Genomic DNA, 17933 nt, shown 5'->3' with positions numbered 1-17933 from the left:
AGATGGTTCTGGTGGCAGAGAAGGACATATCAGAGACGGGAGACAGAGGCAGAGCAGGGCAGAGCAGATTTATCATGGGGCCAGCAAGCCCCAGCCCAGAGTCCCCAGCTGCACAGCCCCTATTGAGGCTGGGCACACACAGTCCTAAGCATCCCTAAAATTGGCCAACCAGAGTCAGGATCTGTGTCCCTTTCCCCTCCTTCTTCCTCTTTGTCACACTTCCCTCTGGCTGGGTGGAGGTGGAGTAGCTGAGAGCAGTTTTGCCATCCAGACAAGAAGCCAAGTGGGAATATATATTGGGCTCAGTGGGACAGTTTATGCAGTTTAAGTCATTTCTGCATATAGTAACTACAGTTACTAACAGCTGAGCCTGTGTAGAGATGGCTTACAGGAAGATGCTGCCTTCCACTAAAGTAGTTACTCAATGTCAACAATTCAACAAGTGTTTAAGATAAATCCCTGCAGAAGACACCCTGAAATTTCCAGAAACCTTATACCACAAATGTGAAAGGCAATTGATAGAGGCTTTCCAACATCTGAAAACAGGCTTAAAAATTTACCTGAATTTACCAATGATTTGTGGAGCTGAATAAACTTTTCTAAAATGTCAGTCATAAAAAATTTCCATCAACTTTACTAGAGGAAAGACTAAATTTTCTATTCTGTCTAGAGAAAATGTTACCAGATTAATCTCGCATGAAGAAGCAGAGTATGCAACCAGATACGTAGGAAAAAAAAATCGGATGTCAGGCAATTATTACTAAAGATACTGCTTTTGTGGCATTTGTCACCTTTAACCGTGCAACGTGTTGGGATTTGCTTTCTCATGCTAAATGAATATTCACTTTCCCGCCTCCTTTTAAATTCGTAATTTGGTGTCGTCTTTCTTCAGGCCCTTCCCACCTCCAGCCGCGCCAGGACCCCAGGCGGGGGCAGGACGGAGTCGACCTGGGGCGGGGGGGGGGGTCGTGGCCGACGGAGGGCCGGGGCCACGGCCGAGCAAGTCGCCAAACATCTCCGAGCCGCAGTTCTCTCGCGTGTCCCCCGGGAGAAAGGATACGTAATTCCCGGGATCCTCGCGCGGGGCTGACCATTAAGACGCCTGGAAGCGGCGGGAAGAGCGACCGAGGCCTCCTCCCGACACCCCTCGCGCGCCCCGGGGCGGGGGCGGGGCCTGGAAACCCGACTGCGGATTGGCTGGGAGAAAGTGGCGTAAACCAGTTTGAAAGGCCCAATCATCTCCCCGCGTCACGGCGCCAGCCAATAGAAAGCCCGAAGGGCGGCTGGGGCGGGAGTGGCTTCTTAGAGCCGCGGGGTCGAAGGGACGCTGGCCTTGGATCTGCGTTGGAGTCGCGGTGGCACCGGCGCGCACCATGGAGGCTGAGGCTCGCGAGGAGGCCGTTCTGGTGGCGAAGCTCCGGGACAGCCGCCGCCGCTTCCAGAGGCGCATGCAGCAGCTCATAGAGAAGGTGCGGCCCGCCGCGGGGAAGGGTGGGGCCCGCGCGGGGTGGGGGGAGTCGGGGCTAAGGTCCGGGTTGTGGGGGGGGTGGGAGGGAGCCGGGGTCGGGGGGCGCCTCGCGACCCCGGGACCTTGACCCCGCGCCCCTTCCTCCCCCGCAGTACAACCGACCCTTCGAGGATGCCCCGCTGGTGCAGATGGCCACGCTGACCTACGAGACACCCCAGGGTACGAGTCTCTCCCTCTTGGAGAGGTGCTGTATAGATTCTGAAATGCCTTCCGGGCCTTCTCGTGAAAGCAAACCGTGTTCACCTAACTTATAGGAGCTAAAGCAAGTAAATGAAGTATTTGCAACAGAATTCCTGAGGATACCTGGCTTCCTCTCGGTTAAGAATGCCGCTGCCTGGGCTGGCGTGCCTGCCCATCCCGCACCCACTAGGCATGTCCGCTTGGGCCAGTTGCCGGGTCTGGCTCTGTCTCAGTGCCTTTATCTGTAAACTGGGAAGAATGATGACAATTACATGAACCCAGTGTGGTGGTGTAAGTTGTGATTCACAATGCTTGTGAATCTCTTAGAACAGTACCTGGTAGTAGTAAACTGTCAATCCACTGTTACTTGTCCTGTTTGACTTGGAGCATTAACTATAGTCATTGAGGTTCTACTACTTGAGGCTTAATGTGAATATAGGGGAAGCAGCCCTTCTGTTTAATGGTTAGTGTTGCAAACTGGTGCAAATCAGTTGGGTCACCTGCTGAGCACAGATTCTTCTTGGTAAATAGCTGAAGAAAGTTCACAGTGGCTGGGGTCAGTTCCTCCCATACAGCCTTACATCGCACTCACTGCCAATTATAATGAAAGCAAATCGCAGCTCAGATTCTGCTGGGCATTAAACAGACAAGCAAAAAAACAGTTCTTCATTCCTGTTTTTTAAATTAAATGAATCTTAGCCCTCTGCCCTTTTGGCTGATCCCACCACACCTTGCATGAGGTTTACGTGAGGCAGAGACAGGTGTTTTTTCTTTTCCAGTCTGCGTCAGGCCATCAGAAATCCAACCACCCAGAGGCAGGACCCGGTGGTGTAGGAATCAGTCATGTAGTGCCGCTCCCAAGTGAGCAGACAACAGGCTGGGCTGTGTACTGGCCAGGAGGAGCCATCTCTGCAGTGCTTTGGCCTTTCCACAGATCTCAAGGACCACCGATTTCACCAGTGAAAGCTCATTTCGGATTCCAATTTGAGCAGTTGAAGCACCTGAACATCTTGAGAGTGGTGCTTCTCCCACTTCAGCATGGAAAAGGTCACCCAGATTGCTTTTTAAAACAGACTCCTGGGCCTCACTGCTGATCCAGAAGAGAGCCCAGGAATCTTAAGCTCCTGGAGTTCCTCGACCTCATGTGGAGAGGTGCTCAATCAGGGGAGGGGCCTTTCTGATTAAACGCTGGCTGACCACCTTATAGTGAATTCCTGGTAAAGGCAACACCATAGGGTCTAGATTGAACCCCACCAATTACACTGAGGACAGCAGGGAGGTAATCACCATACCCATGTAGTGACAGTTTACCATGTGCTTGACACTGTTAAGGGTTTCATGGTTTTGATTGTCAGTGACCCCATGAGGTAGTCTTAGAATCCTTGCCATTTAACAGCAGAGGATACAGGAGAGAGAGGTGAAGTAACTTGTCCCATGTCACTTAGCCAAAGTGGCAAAGCTTCAGTTTGACCCAGAGCCTGTGTGGTCAAGCATCACTGTTCTGGAAAGGCCAGACACTGGAGCAGCGGTCGGGCACAGAGTCACACTGTCCATGTTCACCACCTGGCTCTGCCAGGTAGTAGGTGACCTGGGCCCTATGTGCTTCTCCCTACCTCCATGTCTCCATCATGAACAGGGTATGTGCCTATCACACAGGTCCTTAGGAGTACTAAACAAGTTAGATCTGTTGCTGTCTTGAACTGAATATTAAACAGGGTCTGCCTGGAAAGTGCTTAGAACAGAGTCTGCCACCCAGGAAGCACCGTGCAACCTCTGCTGTAGCGTTATCACTAGCAGCCACCTCCAGCTCTCAACCCAATGATCCCTTCTTAGCTTACATTTCCCTGGGAGCAAATAGAGGTTAAGGTGAGATGAATTATTTGGCCCAGGTTATGCAGGAGCTGGGTTCACCCTGTGCTTAACGCATGCTCTCTGCACTCGTGTGGATTGTCTCAGAACGTGCTTGCTCCGTGGTGGGGTACAGTGATTGCCCTCAAAAGTCCTTCACCTGTCTCTACATAGTATATAGGTTGTCCTCGATATATGTGGATTTGAGGACAGCACCTGGCATGTGTATGTTCCTTGTTTCCATTTAATTTGGGTTGATGTAATTTGATGAGCTGGTGTCTGTCCAGTAGAAGAGGTTTTCCTTAATGACAAATGTTCATCTAATCTTGATTTAAAAAACAAAACAAAACAAAAAACCTTCAGCCACAGAGGATGAACAGGAATATATTAGAAATCTGGCTTGGTTTTAATTGTCTGTCTTTTGCCTGTCCTCTGGTTTTCTTTGAATGCAGGTTTAATAGGAATTCAGCCTTCAGGATGACTAATTCAGGATGGTAATTTCTATTTCTTTTCTTAAGGATTGAGAATTTGGGGTGGAGGATGGATAAAGGAAATGGACACAGCACAAATCCAGGTATTAAATGTCAAGTTTTATTGCCAAAATGCCTTGCTGTGGAGGAGCGCTGGTGTGTCTGGTGGTGGGTGGACTGAGCCTCCCAGTCGGTTTCCTGTTTTTCTCACCTTAAAAACACCTTGCTGCTTGTTTTCAAGGATTTGCTGAAGAGCATTTCTTCTGTTGCTTGTGAAGTGGTTTTAAATCCCTTTTGGCAACTTCTGTTTCCCCTGCCCTGAGCCACAGGGCTCCCTCACAGCTGGATTAATTGGTGTACACTTGTAAAGGCTGAGAGTTCCTGCTGGATAACCCTCTCACCATCCCACGTTTCAGCCACAGCTGAAAAGACCAAATGGAAATCTAGGAAAGAAAAATACCTTTCAGAGGTCCTGAAAGGGAGAAGAAGACAGATTAGGGAGAAGGTTCAGTGTACAGGATCACACCTTTTTTCCTTCTACGTCTGCCTTTCAGAAGACCTAGATTTTTTTTTCCTTACCCTAATTTATCCAACCACATTATGGATGTGAGCTCTTATTTTAATGGGATATGCTGGTACAGTTTATATTCCTTCTGTGAGTCTTTGGGGATGGTTAGTAACTTTGCAAGGATGTGTAGTGCTCTGTGAATCACTGCTTCTCAGACATCACACGCTCACCCGTCCGCAGGTCAGGAGCCTGGACCCAAGAATAAAAACACCAGGGCTCAGGTTACGGAACAGTTATAATCACACACATAATACGTTTTGTCATAGAAATGTTAGAAATACAGATAACTACTTAAAATTATCCTGACTTCTGTCACACAGAGGTTGTCACTAGTGATATTTCAGTGTAATGTGATTCTGTTTCTAATACACATATTTATAAATACATGCATTTGGTTACCGTTTTTTCCACTTAATATATCATGCACACTTCATCTGCTGTGTTATTCAACCACCATTTTCCCTAACTGCTTTCCTGTTGATGGGCATGGAACTATTTGATGCCTTCCTTTATTATAAATCAAGGGTCAGAAAGCTATTTATGTAAAGGTCCAGTTAGTAAATATTTTAGACTTTGTGGGCTCTACCTTCTCTGTCACAACTGTTCAACTCTACCATTTCAGGGGAACACAGCCAGAGACCACGCATAAATGAATGGGCGTGGCTGCGCGCCAGTAAAACTTTATTTACAGAGCCCTTGGAGAAACATCCTGTTCTTATCTCTTCTAGTATCGCTGTCAACCCCTTTCCAGTTAATGCCAAGACATGGGATTAAATCAAAGGAAATGCACTCTTTAATTTATGTGACGTAATAGTGATGCCCACTAATAGACCACATATGGATGGTCCTGGTGGGAAAATGTTTCTAGAGATTTATTTAAGGTTTTTGTTTAAAGTATGGATAGACCCCTACCTGGGGTCTAAAAACTTTCAAGACCAATTCTTGGGACCAGGAAACTGGGCATAGACTTAGATTATGGTTTGGATATCTATAGTCTCACCGAAATTATCGTTGCTGACTGCTCACATCTACCTTCACCTGTTCCCAAACCAATCCCAATGCTACCTCTGTTGCTTGCTGCCCTTGAGGCTGGGGGAGGCGAGAAGAACATGGTGGGTTAGGGGTGCCTACACTCATTTGGTCAGAACAGTTGTTGGGTTCTCTGTATAAGTTGCTGAGAATTGGCTGTTTCATCGTCATTGGCTTAATGTCACACGTTCAGCATGTGCCCTGTTCCGTAAACTCAGCGAAGCCCCACCTGTCTTGTCGTAGGTGATCCAGCCCCACCTTATGTGAGTTTCTCAAGGTGAAGGTGGTGCTGCTCCAGAGGCAGGAGTCAGCTCCCAGCTGGTGCTCATGGGGCGGCCAGGAATTGCCCAGGCATGGAACCCTGAGAGGTGAAGACTCGGGGCCATCCCTGGAGACAGCGGCACCACATTCTCACTCTCCCACTTAATGGCAAGGGTGAAATTGTTCCTAAAATATTGTAGCCAACCTGAGAACCCATTAAGTGGTGTTCACTGGGCTGACAGTGAAGCCTCTGGTGTGGCAGAAGCATGGCCTCCTCGAGGCTGTGGCCTGCTGACCACCCTGCCCTGGGAGCTGCTCGTCAGCCTGGGCTCCGCTGCCTCTCGCAGGTGGGGTCACACTTTCTGTGCTGAAGGACCACGAAGGGGTCATAGGCGTCATGACCCCACAGTGAACGCTGCATCGTTAAGATCAGTATCTCAGAAAGTTCCGGGGAGCCTTGGAGAGTTTCTGGATGCTACTGGATGAGGTAGTGACAATTGTCTTTTCTGGCTTTTTGCCTGCCACGGTCCTTGCTGGACCACAACCAGGCAGCGTGAGGCGCTGAGAGGGCAGAGGCTCTGCCGCCTGAGCCTTTACTTCTTGCCCTGCTCCCTCCCTGAGAAAGCTGTTCCCCGTCCATGGGAACCTCAGCCACCTGATAGGAGCTATTTGGGGCCTTTCAGGACGGTATGTATGAGAAGAGAAGCCTTGTGGAACCTTCCGTTCTCATATGTGAATGAAAGTACTGTAGGTTTATTACTGTACAGTGGCTTTGAAATGTGGTATTAACTGAAAACAAGCGTGTCTTCATTTCTTCATTTTGAGGAATCCCTCGTGGAGCCAGTCGATAGGATGGATGGACCCCTGCAAGCTACAGGTAAAGGTCAGTGAGTGCCCCTCGCACGGTGCAGGGATCCTGGGAGAGTGTGTGTGTCCAAGCACGAGAAGCTGCCTATAAAGTGAGGTCAAAGGGACTGACCACACCCAGGTCTCTGTTACCGCATTGTAACATTTTCATTCTTTAAAAAAGTGCACTTTTTTAAGCTCCCTGGAAAATAGAGAACCATGTCCTGCTCACAGTTGCATGTGTGCTGCTTCACACGTAAATATGTGGTACTCAGATATTTCTTGAATAAAGAACCACCCCCTCCCCTTTAAATTTTGGTTAAAAAAAATTGTCAAGAAATTAATAGGACTTAAGGATTTCCCTTTGAGGTTGGTGGTGTGAACCACCAGCATCTACAGAAAGGCTGCACCTCTGCTGTCCTCCCTTTTCCCCTCCTCACGCTCAGGGAGGGCTCCTTTCCCTCCCCTCAGCTCAGTTTGGTTGCAGACCCCTTCATGCTTGGCGTTTTCAGGAATCAGTCCATCTCCTTTCTTCTATCTTCAGCTCTCCCTCTACCCTGGCTATACCCCGTCAACATTTCAACATGCCCAGGTTTCCCTATGGTGCGTAAAACATAGTTTAAGAACCTCTCTCTCTCCCACAGTCCTTTGTAGCTGCCTCCCTTTGTTCAGCCCCCTCCCTGCAACCAAATTGCCCAAAAGTCACTGGGTGTTTACTGTCTCCAGTCTTATCCCTTGTGTGCTTCTTAGCCAGTTCCGTCTGGCTTTGACCCCCTCTCCCAAGCGCAGCCTTTGGTGAACATCCCCCAGACCCTGTTGCTGAACCCAGCTGGCTTTCTTGGGTTGTTATTCCTTCGTTGCCCATCCGTTTAGCATTTGAAACTTCTTGATGCTCTGGTCTTTGCCTCGGACACAGTTTGCCCTTGGAATTCTCCTTCTCCCTCGCTCTGGTGAGACTCTTCCCTGCAGCCCAGGCCTCCTCTGGGTGTTTTACTGCCCAGCCAGCCTCTCTGCTTGAATACTGCATGTCTGTACCCAGCACATCTAAACAAACCTGCTCTTGATCTCGTTCCCTCCTGCATTAGAGGGTGTGTCTGCAGTGTAAGCCGCAAGTCCACAGTCCTCATGGTCTCAGCACCTCCTCCATCCCTTATATCCAAGACATCACTGTCCTGTTGGCTTTGGTGTCTCTTAAATGCTCTGAAGTGCAACCCGACCTCCACAGCCACCCCTGCTGTCTCCATCAGGTTCCCCTCATCCCATTTCATGCATCACTGCCAGAGCAGCGTGAAACACATACATTTCCTCACATCGCGTGCCTTCCCATTGCTCTTTGGATAAAAGGACAGAGCCTGAAATGCAGCCTACAGGCCTGTGTGATGCCCACTGTCTCTTCACTGCCCCAGGAAGCCTCTCCTGGCCCGACCGGAATTGACCTCCACTGTTACCCAGGCTCTGGATGCTGGGTTCTTGTAGCAATTAAACAGTGGTTTTGTAATTCGTCCCAAGCACCCGTCTCTGCTGCTAGACACTGGCCTTTCTGCAGCTTCCGTCCACTTCTTTGCCTAGCCCCTTCCCTGGCACCTTGCCTGCACCAGGTGTCAGTAATATTTGTTGAGTCAGTAAAGGGAAAACTGATGATTTTCAAAGAATTACAAAGAAGAAAACCTAAAGATGTTTCCATTGAGGGGGGGTGACTGAAATGATGATGTTTACTCGGAGATGTTTATTCACCAATGTGTCCAGATTTTCACTCCATAAATCCTTAGTTCCAGGAATTTCCCAGAATGCTTGAAATAATTGGAAATACTTATTCTAGAGCTGCAAGTAAGGCTGTTTAAATTGAAAAATAAAATGTGAACTTCAGTTCTTCAGTCACGCTAGCCACACTTCAGGTGTTCAGAAGCCATATTTGGCTATTGGCTACCACATGACAGCAAATAGAGAACTTTGATTATCACAGAAAGTTCTCTTGGACAGTGCTGGGCTAGAGTGTCTCAACTTGGAGGATGAGAGATCATTGAAAGAGCTAGAGGTGTCGTAAAATCTGTTTTTCCTTATCTCTCCTAGCATCTTCCTGCTCTTACAGGTTCTCTGGGTTGTAATAATCCCTAACAGCGATTAGTGGTCTGTGTCCTTATTAAAGGGTAGCATGTTTGAAGCAAAGGAGATTTTTATTGGCAATATACTCAACTGATCTGAAAGCTATTCTTGAGAGAAAAATGCAAGTGTTCTTTAAAATTCCAATTGGGATTTCCTTTTTTGCTTTTAGATTTGCAAAGCAGTGATGTTGATGCAACTTTAGACCTGGAAGATCCGGTGGCTGGGGCCATAAAGGTAAGAACTGCCTTCGTCATGGCTGGGTGGAGGCAGGGCTTGGGGGTTCGGGTGCCCATCCTCACCTTGCACCCTCCTTGAAGTCCTCTTCTGAGACTTGCTTTTTGCTCTGCCACCTTTCAGATCTTTGCCCCCATCTCCTTTTACAAATCCATTAAGGTGGTAAGACACTTCGGTAGCGCTTGGCTGGTATCACTACCGCAGTTCAAGCCTACGTAACGAACCTACGTAAATGTTGAAATATTTTCACGCTGACAGAACAGTCACAAAGTTGTGTGGTCAGCAGAAGGCCATTTGCCTTGATTGAGCGTGCAGTATTAAAAGTTACAGTCTAACCTAGGCTTTTCCTCATGGAAACAATGTCCTTAAGACGGGTTCTGTTTCTGGTCAGTCTTGAAAGCCCATTTAGTCACTAGGTCCCATAATTGGTCAGCAGTTGGCAAATTAAACTGTAAGTGCAACTTAAGCGTCTTCCCCAAACTTCCCCAACGGCCCCAGAAACCACTTGCCTCCTTGATGGGGATGGGTTTCACCTTCACTCCCCATTGGGACAGACGAAAACACACAAAACTTCATCCACTGGATCATTTCACCCAGCTCCTCTGGCAGATGCTAGAAGATCTCATGTGTGGCTTTCCTCCAAAACTGCTCTTTCTGCACAGACACTTGTACATGCACCCATGTGTGACTCTGCACATCCTTTTAGTGTCTAAATGGAATAAAAGGTAGTGATCCTAAGGAAGGGAAGAGACTACTTTCTGAAGTGTTATGCAGGGCTTGGCAGTGAAGGCAAAGTAAGTGACTCTAATAGTAAAGAATCGAGGTGTTGACCTTCCCCAACAATGTGCATTTGTGGAACCTCCATGTGCTGTCCCGAATCCCTGACTCAGCCCCACTCAGTTCCAGTGACTGGAAGTTGAGACACTATTTCCAACGTATGGCAGGTGAGGGATAGGAAAGAGACCATTCCTGGCTTCCTAAGTTGGAACACTGTATTTATTTTCTTATAAACATGCTGGTTGGGATTACGCTATTAATTGATTCCTGAACTCAGCTAAGACGATTCAGATTGTTTTAAATTTTTTTTCAGTCCTTGCAGTGTCACCACAAACTTCTCCAGGCTTGTATTATTTGTCTTTTACTTTCTTTTGGATTGTAACCACAGGTAAGTTCCCTAAAGTCATATTGCTGGTCCAGCAGCTGTCAGTGAAAGAGTGACTTTTGAGTGACTTCATTTAAAGATCTGTACGTTAATGCACAGTGCTGCCACATTGTTCCAGAACTGAAGAGATCAGTTGTGTCCATAGCTCTTAAGGCTATTGACTGCTTTCTTTCGGTCAGCCTGCAGTGCCCCAGAGCCCTTCAAGAAGTGAAATAAGAAGGAAATACCTGGCCCAGGTGGATGTGCTGCGAGGAGATGGGAGTTATCTAGAGGTGAGCTGCTTCTCAGTAGCCTTTGTGTATAATTAAGTCTTGAACTAGAGGCTTAAAGCATGTTAAGTAATTCTTTCCAAACTGCTTTATTCAGAGGCCCACAGACTTGGCACTTCTGGATAAACTCCCAGCTGCCCCCAGCACAGTCAGGGGGAGCTCAGAAGGCAGGAGCCATAGTGGGTACACTCCCCTTGCCCGCTGCATCCGGGGCAGCTCACAGAAGTCTGCAGGGCCAGATGTGGGACCTTGGGTGGTGGGAATTTTATGCTACATGATTAGGGAAGAGATAGCTACCCTCTCCTGGGATGGCATGGCTGGGCTCAGCACCAAGAGGCGGTGTGCCTCCTCGGCGCCACGGTTGCATCGTGTGACACGTGATGGCGACTGTGGCAAAGCCGCATAGGCCCCTCTCCCAGTTTCCTGAAGCTTTGCCTGGAAAACAAAGAAACTAAACCATGAGGTTTCACCTAAGGATGCCAGCTCGTTATTTTTCCAGGTCCTGTCAATATCTTTTCAAAACATAAAGGATATTTTAATACCAAATAACTAGGCTGCAGAATAAAGGACAGTTCATCTCAAGAAAAGCAGCAAAAGGACATCTGTATTTCCTTAATGTGCTACTAACCAGTGTAGCCCATGTCTGCAAATCACTGGATTCTTGGATATACTATAGATACTTTTGTCTTTTACCCTGAAACATTCCTCTTGTTTGCTCTGTTGGTCAGAGGAAGACACTGGAATTAGGAGTGGTTCTGTCTCAATGACAGTTTTTCCTTGCCCACCATCTCCTGGCCCCTTGGTGTTGTTGCTCTCAGAGTAACGTTGGGCAAAGAAAAACAAGCAGACTCACAAGGGCATTACTGGCAGAAGTGTGATGATTGGGTCAGAGGTCAGCCCACAGGCCACATGGACAGAGTTCCTGGGTCTCCCTAAGACACATTTTGCCCCATTGCTGCTTGAAGCCCAAACCCGCCACTGCCACTGCAGATGGACACTTGCCACAGCTGCTGTGCAGCGGCAGCCTGGGCTGTGAGATGAAAGCAGTTCCTTCCACCATCCTGTGTGGAGCATCACAGTGTGCGGGGAAAAACCAGCTTAGTGGGCCCCAGAGTCTCAGATCGGGCAGCTGCCTTATATTCCCTGGCTTTGGTTTCAGTGCACGGAAAACAGAAGTGGGGAGGACACCCATTTGACCCTGAGCCCTTCCCTGGCCTCGCCTGCTGAGCCTGCCCTAGGTGAGTGTGACACAGAAGCTGCCTGAACTGTGTCCCTTTTGCCTGTGGGGGCAGCTGCCGCCCCTGGTACAGCACTGCTCACACCACGCACGCCACCATTCACCAGGCATGCTGTCGATCGCTTCACTTCCTCCCCTGATGCCCTATTTGCATCTCCCTCTCCTGATGGTCACAGCATCGATAGTGTGTTCTCATTTGGTCACTTGTACAGTTCAGAACTGCAGCACCGTTTCCCAGCAGCTGTTTTTATCCTTAGACAATATCCCATTAAGGGTACACGTTCAGAGTATTGAGTTCAAAGTTATTTGGATTCTTTTTGCCCTGTCTGTTATCAATTTGATATATAATTAGATTCATTTGTTTCTGTTTATATTTGATTCTAGGATTTTTTTTCCCCATCTTTATTGATTTCATTTTATTGTACAAACATGAAACATTTAACATGGTGCAAAATCAAAGCTGTATAAAGAGGTGGGCATATTCCGAAGTCTTCCCCACCCATCCCTGTAAAGAAACAATTTCATTATTTTCTGTCTTCAAATTTTTTTACAAGTTAGCAGCCTCTAAACAAACACATCAAGGAAGGAAGGCTCCTTTTGGGAAGGGAGGGGGGAAGGTAGAAATTTAATTTTGATGACTAAAACAAAATCTCTGAGAAGAGGCTATTCCCAAATACTTAGGGAATCTTTTGGTTTTGTTTTGTTTTTTTATTGTTTTATAAAACCATTATGATCATTATCCAGTCGTAAGCCCTACGATCTATGCATATGGACGGTTTTGGAGCAGCAGTACCCCTTGACTTTGTGTGTTTTCCTAGCAGGATACCCTGGTTATGTCTCTGAAAAGGGTCTCAGTCGCCCAGTTGAATCAGCTTCGTCTCTCAGAGAGCCTGAGCCTTCCCATCCTTGTTCGGGAGACCTGGCAGTGGTGCCTAGAAACGACAGTCTCTGGTCACCAGGGACCAGTGGCAGCAGCTTCTTGAGCAGCCAGTCCTTGGAGGCTGAGGACCTGTGCGATGTGACAGTCAGTGACCTGTACACAGGCATGCTGCACTCCATGAGCCGGCTGTTGAGTGCAAAGCCGTCGTGCACAATCTCCACCAAAACTTCCATCGTCCAGACCTGGAACTCCAGGTGGAGGCACAAGTGGAAGAGCAGAATGCACAAGACATATTGCAGAGGCAGCAGACAGTCTCAGAGGAGCTCTCAGAAGAGAGGTTTGCCCTGTGCTGAGCCTGCAAAGGAGGTAAAAATACTGAGAGATGCCGGGAACTTACTAAATGCTTCTTCCCCTCAGACAGGCGTAGAAGTAGAGAAAGCACTTCTTGAAGTAAACAAACTGCAGATCCCTAAATCAGATCCAAGTTGGAAGGTGCTTAGAGTGATACCGCAAAAATACTCTTCATCGACTTACTTAGACTTTAGCACAAGGCATCATGATGATCAAGAAAATAGATTGATGACATTGAAATGGTTGATTTCTCCAGTAAAAATTGTTTCCAAACCAAGCACACACCACGGCCACAGAGGGAATCGTTATAGGGAAATTGAAATCAAATTTGATAAACTTCATCAGGAATGTTGCCTAAATCCTGGGAAACAGCCTTCCCTGCCTTACCTCCCCGGCTCCTGGGCCGTGGACATGTACGGGGGTGGATCTGGGGACTCAGAAACCCACAGGCTGAGTATAACTTTCCCAAAAAGGATAAATAAATCTTTAGAAAACCTGGGGAAAAGATCTCTTGGAGGGGATGGGTTCCTACCGAAGAGTAGCTCCAGTTCTCCCCTTTCCAAGACCGATGCAGCCCAGAGCCCCAGCCACCTTGACCTGACGCCTGACAGTCTGTTTCAAGGCAGCAATCCTGGAATATTCAGACAGTTGCTATCACCCAGCAAAACTTTTTCAAATCCAGGGATACAACGCCTAGGCCACGGAAGGAATCGTTACGATGAAATTAAAGAAAATTTTGACAAGCTTCATCAAAAGTACTGTCGGAAATCACCTCAGCAGACGGAGTCTTCATTTACTGGGCAGTTTCTAAATAAAGCAAATGCAGAAATTCAGTGTAAAAAAGGCAACTTCTTAGGAAAATTCAATCTCGAGCTTTGCCTCCAGGGGCCTCCAAAGTTATCACCACTGCATTGGAGCATAAGAAGTCCATTGGGCCCAACTCCAGCTGAGGTTCTTCCATTCACGTGCGTTGCTCCGGCGGGCAGCAGGGACCGCCAGTCGCCTGCAAAGAGACGCAGGTTGTCAGACCCTCTGGTGTGCAGACGGGGGGCCAGTTCCTGGAACCCCTCCGGTGCCGTGGGCGGAGCCATCCCGAGACCAGGGCAGGAGGAGGGTTGCCCTTCACGGCTGGACTGGGAAGAGAAGAAGGTGCGTTTCTGTTTTATTTCAGTGGCTGCTGTGTGAGTGTTATTTTTTTGTTAGCAAGTTCCGTGTCATTTATACATCTGATGAATCCCAACAGGATTTTTATGTGTTAATTTTCCAAGCTTTCACCCAAATTCGTTTCCTTCCTCTGAAATTAGCATTTATATCAGCAGCCCTTTCATGTGTAAGATGCTTTATGGTAGAGTTGAAAACATTCTTCCATGCAGGAAAAGTTACACCCCATTCCCAACTGTGATGCTTTTAGGGAACACACTTAGCATGCTCTATCCATCTTTGTACAACTGGGTTATTTCCAACCTCTTCATCTTACACAAAGAAAATAGCTCTTGTTAGGCAGCAAAACGGGTCTGAAAATAACAGCTCTTCCTCCTGGACACACCGTGGTAGGGACAGCAGAGCTGGCCTGCCCTGCCAGAGGAGCCGTGCATGTTGCTTGTGCTCCGCTGATGATCTTGAATGCTCTCGGCACTGAAGGCCATACCCTTAAACTGAGGTGTTCATCTGTGTGTGCCATTTTATTTCTCCAGACAGGATGGAGAGGTGGTGAGACAAGTAAATGTGAGTTGTTACCTTTTTGCATAGATGTTCCAACATAGCATTTCAGCGTAATCAACAAGCCAGTATTCAGCCAGTGCAGCTGTTTTAACAATGCATATCCTTCATCTGTTGGCTGATAAAATTTGATTGTGAGTTGAGCCTTTCGCTAGTTTCTTTTGAATTTTGTACATTGTAGTTTGGCCATGTGAGGCCTGTGCCTTCTTATGCCACCAATCACAGACTTCATTTAGACAGACCCGTCTGGCATAAATGTCCCATTTCCTTATTGTACCACCACCACCTGTTTGTCTGTGACCCTGTCACAGGGGAAGGTGGATTTCCCTTCCCCTTTGCTCAGTGCCTGTACCTTTATCATGCCTCAGTGCCATGGCTGCCCCTTCCCCATGCTTCGCCCACTGGCTCCTCCCCAGCTTTCAGGCCAACAGGGAAAACATTTCAAAAAGCCTGACAATGCCCTGCCTAGAAATGGGACTCGGTGCTCTGAAAACCAGGAGAGCTCAGGGTGCAGGGGCCCACACTGGCCCTGTTTGTCCACATTCCTGTCTCCATTCCCTTCCCACTGCTCAGAAGGACACTGCTATGGACAGGAGCCTCTACCTGCTGGACCTGGGGCTCCATGCCTGGTGGTGTGCATCTAACAGCAGAAGCCTTTCCCTGGTGTCCGGGTCTCCAGCCGTCTGCCCTCCCTCCTCAGTGGCCACGCACTTTCCCCCTTGGGCACTGGACAACTGGCAGGGTAGCTTTTCAGCTTTGTTCATGTCAGTCTCTGGGGACTGACACCTTGTGGGGACGGCTTTGAGAGTGAGCTGGTCCATTCTGTTTCTCCTGAAAGGTCTCACCTCTCAGGAGAGCCTCGGTTCCCAGTGAAAGGGGCGGCTCACCAAAAGACAAGAGGCTTCTCCCGACTCCTGCCACACCTGAACCCCTTGGTCCCGCTGTCCCTGCTGGTCCAAACCTAAACTTCTTTTCTCAAACAGCCCTCTCCCAGCCTGTCCCTTCTACTGCCATCCACTCCCGCAGACTCTTTTCTGTGTTGTCTACCCCCCGCCCCAGCTCCCCTGTATTTGTTCCCCTTCCCCAGCCTCCTGGCCTCTGGCTGCTCTGGCCCTGTGGCCCTGGAGCACAGCGCCCACCCCAGCCTCCCTCCCAGCCCAGTTCCCGCCATCCCCGCCCTCTTCAGACCAGCGAAGCCACCTCAGGTCTCCTTCCCTGTCGCTTCTGTTACCTGCTCAGCCTAAAGGGCTTTCTCCTCTTAGCTCAGCACATAGAGGGGTCTCAGGTTACAGTGACTGTCCCTCAGGTCCTCAAGGTTGTGTGTCCTGAGCAGTGTCACGGCGCCTGGGGGGCAGGACTGTGGGGAGAGCTCAGCCGCTGCGGAGCTTAGCAAGTCCTGTGGCCACCACAGGGGGCCTTCGTGATTGTGTCTAAACTGTGATAGAAAGGTCTTTAACTGTACTGCATGTTTTTGTTCTTTCCTTGTATAAATTGTAAGTTTCAAGTTCCCACAGTCAGGGCCCGGGTTGGAGAGCTGCGCACTTAGCCACCAGGCTGCGCTGCTGGCCTGGGAGTTGACCGATCTTTTTTCTCTCTTAATTCTCAGGCTGTTGATTTAGTGTGGCGGCATTCCTACTGCAGGCACACTAATGTTTGAGCATGCAGTAAAGTAAATATAAACCAGGCTTTGGGTGGCTGGTATTGGGAGTTCTAGAGGAGTTTTAATGAAATCATTTTCTTTGCCTTATTTTCTAGAGGAAAGAAGAAGCCCTTTTTCAGGATGGAAAAGAAAATGATTTCGTGTTAGAATATTTCAAAGCCAAACATCTATAATCAGGTTATTTTAGAGCATTGTCCCTCTTCCCCTTTGCTCTCTACTTTTTAATTCTCCAGAAAAATGTGAGAACTTGGTTGATTTATCTGTGCTTCAGAGAAAATTTCAGTGAAATTGGTTCCATCAGAGCTGACTCTGAATCCTTGGGTTGAGTCTAGAAGTTATTTGAAGAAAGTGGCTCAGTTAAAATTTTAATATTATCCTTTTTAGGCCTATTTCTCTTGTTTTGAAAATTTAAACATGACCAAAGAATTCTCCCTTCCATTTCCTATTTTGTTAGAGAACATTATTTGCTTATGAAACCTAAGTTTAAGGCCTATATATGAAGATCCTTGAAGAATCTTAGTCTTTTTCATTCAAACTGTGGGGACCTGGTGTTTTCTGTATTAAGAGATAAAAACCAAAACATAATATAATTTTCCATAAAAAGAATTTCCTAACATGTGTGTGTTCTCAGATAAAACGTGTGTGGGCTGTCCCGTGACAGTCCCACACTGCAGGGCCTGTGTGGCACCCCCTGGTTTTTACTGGAGGTATTTGTAATAGGAAATCTGTGACTTTTTATTTTTAAAGGAAATATTTCAGATATTGAGACAACAGTGACAAAGCCCAGGTGCCAGTCATCTAGAGCAAATAGTTAATATTTTCCCGTATTTGTTGTGTATCTTTTATTTTCTTCTGTCCTTGTTTTGGGAAGAGGGATTGGAATAAGAGGTTAGAGATGAGATTACCTTGCATGTATCTCCTTCGTGTTCCCTTCCCAGAGTCAACTGGTTGCCTCCCGGATGTCAGCGTTTCCTTCCCCCCAGGTCTGTACTCTGGGCCCCCCTTACCTGTGACTCAGCGGGGATGGCACACACTGCTTGAAACCGAAAAGCTGGCTCGGGCTCAACCACGGGCACAGTGGCCCCGCAGTTCCTCTAGAACTTGCCCTCGTGCCTGCAGCCTCCTCGGAAGACAGCCCATCCTGCCCTTTCATCAGGAGAACTTTCATCCTTGCCCCACTCAGCTGGTGCGGGCCTTGCCACTTCCTCGTGCCCAGCAGACCTGCCCTGAATTCTCACTGGCCAGGCCAGGAGAAGATGGAGCACTGAGCACTCAATTTTCCATCCTCCCGTGGAGGAAGGTGAGATAGAAGGATGTTGGGATAGGTGTCGTTCAATTTACAGAATCTGCCAATAAAGGACCCTAAACTACTTAGGGTGTGGTCTTTAACTCCCACGTAAATAATGTGGTGCTATGTGTTCTGCAACTTTGTTTCACAAGCATTGTTTGCATTTGGGATTCTCTGTAGACAGTTCACCCTATTGGCCTAATTCCCGTGTTTTGCAATTGTAGTGGAGCTACTTGGAGCACACCCGTGATCCTTGTACACGTTGTGTAAGTGAACCTAGGTGCACACCAGAGGCCAGGG

The 17933-nt window shown here is 48.0% G+C and overlaps 2 protein-coding genes across 6 annotated transcripts in view; one reads left to right on the top strand and one right to left on the bottom strand.

Moving 5' to 3' along the window:
- Positions 1 to 1321: 1321 nt before the first annotated feature.
- LOC119544279 (Holliday junction recognition protein) lies at positions 1322 to 17734 on the top strand. Of its 5 annotated transcripts, none has more exons than XM_037849625.1 (10): positions 1322 to 1469; positions 1621 to 1687; positions 4075 to 4130; positions 6710 to 6761; positions 9003 to 9067; positions 10409 to 10501; positions 11658 to 11736; positions 12554 to 14147; positions 16441 to 16522; positions 17284 to 17734. In XM_037849625.1, the coding sequence occupies exons 1-9, from the start codon at positions 1374 to 1376 to the stop codon at positions 16490 to 16492; spliced, it is 2154 nt and encodes a 717-aa protein (XP_037705553.1). In that variant the 5' UTR covers positions 1322 to 1373; the 3' UTR covers positions 16493 to 16522; positions 17284 to 17734. The 5 variants fall into 5 exon arrangements, with proteins under 5 accessions (XP_037705553.1, XP_037705551.1, XP_037705552.1 ...); XM_037849623.1 differs by having other exon boundaries at positions 6710 to 6767; positions 12557 to 14147; XM_037849624.1 differs by having other exon boundaries at positions 6710 to 6767; positions 12554 to 14115.
- Positions 4133 to 17933, bottom strand: part of MROH2A (maestro heat like repeat family member 2A) — a 61044-nt gene continuing 47243 nt past the window's right edge. The window contains exons 36-37 of the transcript XR_005218807.1: positions 4606 to 4783; positions 4133 to 4498 (exon numbers count right to left, since the gene is read on the bottom strand). The gene's annotated coding sequence lies outside the window, so the exon portion shown is untranslated. The remainder of the gene's footprint in view (positions 4499 to 4605; positions 4784 to 17933) is intronic.

The sequence above is a fragment of the Choloepus didactylus genome, chromosome 9 (genome assembly GCF_015220235.1).
Source record: "Choloepus didactylus isolate mChoDid1 chromosome 9, mChoDid1.pri, whole genome shotgun sequence".
NCBI classification, from domain to species: domain Eukaryota; kingdom Metazoa; phylum Chordata; class Mammalia; order Pilosa; family Megalonychidae; genus Choloepus; species Choloepus didactylus.
The sequence above is the reverse complement of the archived record's forward strand: the minus strand, read 5'-3'. Positions and strand labels throughout refer to the sequence as shown.

Excerpts from the sequence above, each read along its gene's own strand:
- LOC119544279 (XM_037849622.1), top strand. The coding sequence starts at position 1,374 with ATGGAGGCTGAGGCTCGCGAGGAGGCCGTTCTGGTGGCGAAGCTCCGG. Across the intron at positions 4,131-6,709 it reads TGGACACAGCACAAATCCAG|GAATCCCTCGTGGAGCCAGT; the intron begins GTATTAAATGTC and ends CTTCATTTTGAG. Across the intron at positions 11,737-12,553 it reads GCCTGCTGAGCCTGCCCTAG|CAGGATACCCTGGTTATGTC; the intron begins GTGAGTGTGACA and ends GTGTTTTCCTAG.